The following is a 5,393-nucleotide window of genomic DNA, read 5'->3' as shown; positions in this document are numbered from 1 at the left end:
GCCTCCTCTTTGTTGCCCATGCTGCATGCATTGGTGTAGATGCACTTCAGCTGGTCTATTGATCCTGCCACCTTTTCCTGGGGAGAAGCCTTAATTCCTATGTGACTGTTCTCAGCTGCTTCCATGGCTTCTAACTCATCAACAACCCTTGCGTCTTTGCTGCCACATGGATCTCCATCCCCTATCCCCACTGAGATGGCTAAGGAGCATTCATTGCTGCTCTGACTGGCTCGGCTTTTTACCCTGTTGCATTCAACTTCACAGGTGTCACCACTATGAACCCCAGTCCCCCAGCTTGTCAGTTTAAAGCTCGTTTCACCAAGTTTGCTAACCTGTTGGCAAAGATTTCTTTGCCTTTTCTACTCAGGTGGTTCCCATCTCTCCCTAGCAGGTTATAGTCATCAGTGTCCCATGATCATGAAAGCCAAAACCCTCATGAAAGTACCAGCCACGTAGACAAGTGTTGATTTGCATGATGTGTCTGTTCCTGCCTGCACCCTTTTCTCTAACTGGTAAAATAGAGGAAAAGATAACCTGAGCACCAATCCCTTTCAATCACACCCCCAGAGCTTTGTAGTCTTGCTTGATTCTGCCCAGGTTCTGGCTTGCTGTGTCATTTGTGCCCGCATGAAAGAGTGTCTAGTAAGTGTCAGAATGGATGTATAGTTGACCTAAGCCAGTCAATGGCTATATTTCCATATGGTTTAATACCAGCTTGCATTTTCACTGTCCAATAAGGACAGAGGGTTGAGAGGCCTCTGTATCAATGTTAAATGTAAAAATGAAAATCAAAGACAGATTTAAGATTGAGCATGTCCCATAAAAAACTAATAATCCGTAAATAATCAGAGCCAAAATCCCACAGGCATTTAAAGAACCTTCCAAAACACGCTCTCTGTCTGCCAAGTCTTTGTGGCCTTGCCTACTTTATAGATTTGTGTGTATTATGGGAAGACCAATAAGCTTTTAATATATCACAACGTACTAGTTACTTCCTCAGCAGCAGTCAATGTCAAAGAAACCCTGTCCCTCTGGCCAGAGTCAGCCAGCCAGGCAAGCAGGCTGCCAGCCTTGGCTTGCCTAGCACAGACAGTGGGGCCATGACCATTTTGCTGCCTTGCACAGCTTCTTAACTGCCTGTGTTTGATACTGGTCAAGAGATTTAAAGATAATAAAACCCACAATAATCAACATCTTCATTTTTCCCTGGAAAACTCAGTGTTGAATGCTTTGAGATGCATGGCACACAGAATGCTCTTAAACAGCCAGGATTAGTTATGCATGGAATAATATTGACTAAATGTGAATACCCAGTTAAGCAGCTGAAAATCAGATGATTAGATAAAGTGTTCAAGCTACATGGAAATGTTTTTTCCTTTTAGCTGGGACACAAAAACATATAAAGACCCGCTCAAACAGTATGTGAAAACCCTGTTGAGTGTTGCCTAAGACATGCTTTGCAGGTGACACAGACTTGGAGATTAACTGAGGCTTCCTGTTGTACGCTCTGTTTACTTAGACCACTGTGTCCCTTGTATAACTTTGTGTTTCTGCATTGCCTTAGATAACTATGCTAAATCTACCTATGCATCTGTGTATCTGGAGAATTGCTCTAGAGCCTAGCAGGGCAGCAGATGTGAGAGAAGCCAGATCAAGTCTCACATAGCACCGCACTTCTGCTATCTAGATTCAGACCTTGAATTCAGTGTATTGTCCCATGAGATTTGTATCAGTAACCTGGTACTGTACTGCACCATGGCATTTCCTCTACTACAATTTTCTTTCCTATTGCCAGTGCTGCAGTGCTTTCTTCTTTTCAGCAGATCCTCAGAAAAAAGGCAATGTAGCTAAACGTCCCGGCCGGTAGCCACGGCTACCATTCATACAATTACTCAGGGAAAGCTAACCTGGACTAACCAGGCTATGCCTGTGAATTCACATTTCATTATTTTCAACTCTTGTGAAGTCATTTGTTAAGAATCAAAATAACTTTCATTTGGTTTATAGGAATTCACTTTGGAAACTCACCCAGATGGAGGCCACTGGGTAAGACAGTTTACCAGTGTCTTCAGTACAGTCTAACCAATTAACGTTAGAGGATGGTTAATTGGTTAACTTTTCTGATTTCCTGATGTAGACAAGCACTTAAATGAAAATGATGCAAAAGAATAATCAGAGTAAGGGGGGAGCCAATTTGGAGAAGATAAAATGCATTCATTTCCTCCCACCATCCTAGGTTGTTTTTTTTTTTTACTCTTTTTCCTCCACTAATATGGGCAGGGATGTGGGAAGGAGAAGGAGAAGGAGGGGCTCTACCATTGATATTAATTACATGGAAAACTGAAGGTCTTTCTTTGAATTAAAAGGGACATTGCCGAAGAAAAATCTGGATATGTTCTTGTAAATATTTTGCCTTCCTTCTTTTCCAAGGGACACACTATATTATGCATGTAAAAGACTTTATTAGACTAAGGAAAAACCAGAGAGTGCCTATCCTAACTGAATGGCCCACGGTGCCCCAGCTCCTGCCTACCTCCATCTCTTGCTTTACCAGACCAACATAACCCAGGGGCCAGGGTTGTTAGCCAAGGCAGGTGCTCATGGAGCATGGCAGAGAGGTGGTAGGGAAACCGCAGAGACTCTCTGCACTGCAGGACATGTCACTCCATCACATGGATGCCATTTACCTTTATCCATTGTTGCACACCACAGCAGACCGTGAAATGCCGACCCTCGCCAGTCATGGACAGGGTACCTGCAGCCACCGAGGGAAATACTGACAACCGCCGCGGATCAAACTCCAGCAGCCTGTCTTCCTTTAAAAGAAGGAAGGAAAACCTCTGCCGCTAACTGGGGGTCAAACCACAGCTTTGCTGCTCTTTAGGAAAAGTTAATTAGAATCAACCTTTAAAAATTTGCTAAGCCAAATTAAAACCCTCTGTCCAAGCACTAGAGCAGGACTTCGGCAAGGTGAGATTGCAGTCTAGATTGCCACAAACTTTCTACATGAACTCATACTCGGCCACTGCACTCAGGCACCTAATTTTAGGCACTTACCCAAGTTCCTCAATTCATTGCCATCAACCTGGGCTCACTGACATTCAAGAGGGAGCGGGAGACAGGAGAGAGAGGCCCCTCTGCAGGCGCTGCTCAGCTCTGAAGATGGAGGGAGCTCTGCCTGACTACACACTGAACAGACTAACACTGCAGTTTTAGGTGCCTAAAATTAAGTGCAATGAATCTGGGCCTTAAAAGTCTTCACAAATATGTTTGTAGGTTTCTTAAGAAATCAAAAAATGCCTTTTGAGATGTTCACAACGCTCAGATTTTGAACTCTCACGTATTGCAGTATTTTTAGGAACCTAAGTGTTGTTGCAGAGCCAGCCTAGCTCCTACCATCTTTGTGCTTCATTTCTTTGTATATCCTTCTGTTTCTCGATACCCTTTTAATGTATTAGGTATTGTAACTGTAAACTGTTACATTCTGGTGCTGTGTCTAACTATTTGCATGTCTAACACCTTGTGTCTGGTACCAGAACAAATAAAAAAGATTTTTTTAATTAGAAGAAACAAGCAACGCTGACTTGTGCAACATCTTTGCAATGAGAAGGTAGTTTAAAAGTACAGCTAGAGCATGCATGTGAACTGTCCTTTTCTCTGTGATCTATGCTTGGCTTTATAAGAAGTTCAGAAAGTACTAGTCTGCTGATATTAACTAGCACATGCACAAACCCATAATGATTTAGGGTATTCTTTAAATATTCAGCAACAATACAGCTAGGTATTTCTGAAGGAATTTTTTCTGTAGGTGTTCCGTAAGTATTTTAAGAGGTGAAAGGGGGAAAAGCTAGAGAAAAAAGAACACTTCAGAAGTTACCGCGATTAGAAAAGACATTATTACACTCATTCTGTAGCACAGTAGTACAATTAAATGCTAGCCACTTAGTATTAGTGCAAATAAATGCTTTCCTTTCCTGTCATTATGTATTACTTCTAACCACAATAGTAAATTTGAACATTTAGAAAGCAGAAAAGGAGATTATGTTCTTGAAAGTCTTCCACAACAGTCCCAGCAAAGAGGTCTAAGAGCAAATATAAAATGAAAGCTTAACCTACCATTTTCTGTGTGCTTCCAGGTCTGGCAAATTTGTCGCTGGAGGAGACTGTAAATCAGAGCAGAAGAAAACAGCACAAAAGAGGTCCCCAGTGGTTCAGCTCAGGTACAGAGGAGAGTATAAAATGACATAACTCACTCAAGACAACAGCAGTAATCACTACTCTATCACTACTCTTCAGCTGGACTGCGACTTGAGAAATAATTAAATGTGAAACAACTGCTGCAACCTACTTCCTCAAACATTTGTACTTAAAATTAAAACAACAGTACCTCATATACTCCTCCACCCCCCCATAAAAATAACTGAGTACTCTTATTTTTTCCCTTTTAAGCAAATTCTCACATTACTCATACATCCACGTGCTGTTGTGACAAAAGTGTGGTTTTTTTCTTTTGGTCTCATATGCTACAATTAGCTCTCTTCTTTGCTACTTTTGAACACGGTTTTCATTTCAAACTGTATATTTTACCTAGTTACAGTGTCATACCATAAAGAACTACAATAAGACCTACTCCAAGAAGATGAATATCCAAGCCACAGGGAACCCCAAAGGAGGGCAATTGCAAAACACTTGGCAACAGAGCATACGATCAATCATCTGGGAGACAAATGCGTTACATAAGGGTAACATTCACTTCAGACAACTAAGATTTGCAGAAGCTCAAGTTCCTTCTCCCCCCCACTTTTTTCAGTGTAAGCTGCACAAACAGAGACAGAAATTGTTAATTGACATTAACAGTATTTTAGACTTGGAAGTTTAGTTGTCATCATCGTCGTCGTCGTCGTCGTTGTTGCTGTTATTAGGGGTTCATTTCTGCTGCAAATACCTTCAAGAACTGGGACAAATCTCTTCAGCTGCATACTTTGTGGAAGATATGCCTATTAAGTGAATGGGACTTTGGGGAAGGGAACCAAAATAAACCAGGAAAAAAAGGATAGTGGTAAGGGCATAGGCAACAGCATACAAAAAGGTGAAAACTGCGTGGGAGAGTGTAGAAGGGACCAAGTGAAAAATGACATGGATAGACTTAAGCTGGTGACAATCCAGCATTTCATGGAACACGGTGTCTGAGAGTTTCTTACTTAGAAGTTTCTATGCCTAGCAGGACAGACTAGTTCAATGGTTAGGATATTTATTAGGCGGGGGGGGGGGGGGGGTTGTTCTTTTTATTTTTTTTATGGGGGGGGGGGGGGGGTGTCATGTCTTCTTTCCCTACGCATTTTTCTTTACATTTTAAATAGCAGTTCATAACTTCTCTGACTGTGGTGGAGCTG

The 5,393-nt window shown here is 41.8% G+C and overlaps 1 protein-coding gene across 1 annotated transcript in view; it reads right to left on the bottom strand.

Moving 5' to 3' along the window:
* The window catches only part of LOC103898291 (toll-like receptor 7), a 10,760-nt gene extending 6,435 nt beyond the window's left edge, over window positions 1-4,325 (bottom strand). Inside the window, exon 1 of the mRNA XM_009278529.2 lies at window positions 4,117-4,325. Coding sequence (XP_009276804.1) covers window positions 4,117-4,119 — 3 coding nt within the window. The 5' untranslated portion in view covers window positions 4,120-4,325. The remainder of the gene's footprint in view (window positions 1-4,116) is intronic.
* Window positions 4,326-5,393: the final 1,068 nt, after the last annotated feature.

Source organism: Aptenodytes forsteri, unplaced genomic scaffold (genome assembly GCF_000699145.1).
Source record: "Aptenodytes forsteri isolate BGI_AS27 unplaced genomic scaffold, ASM69914v1 Scaffold434, whole genome shotgun sequence".
Lineage (NCBI taxonomy): Eukaryota > Metazoa > Chordata > Aves > Sphenisciformes > Spheniscidae > Aptenodytes > Aptenodytes forsteri.
This window is presented reverse-complemented; position numbering and strand designations above follow the sequence as displayed.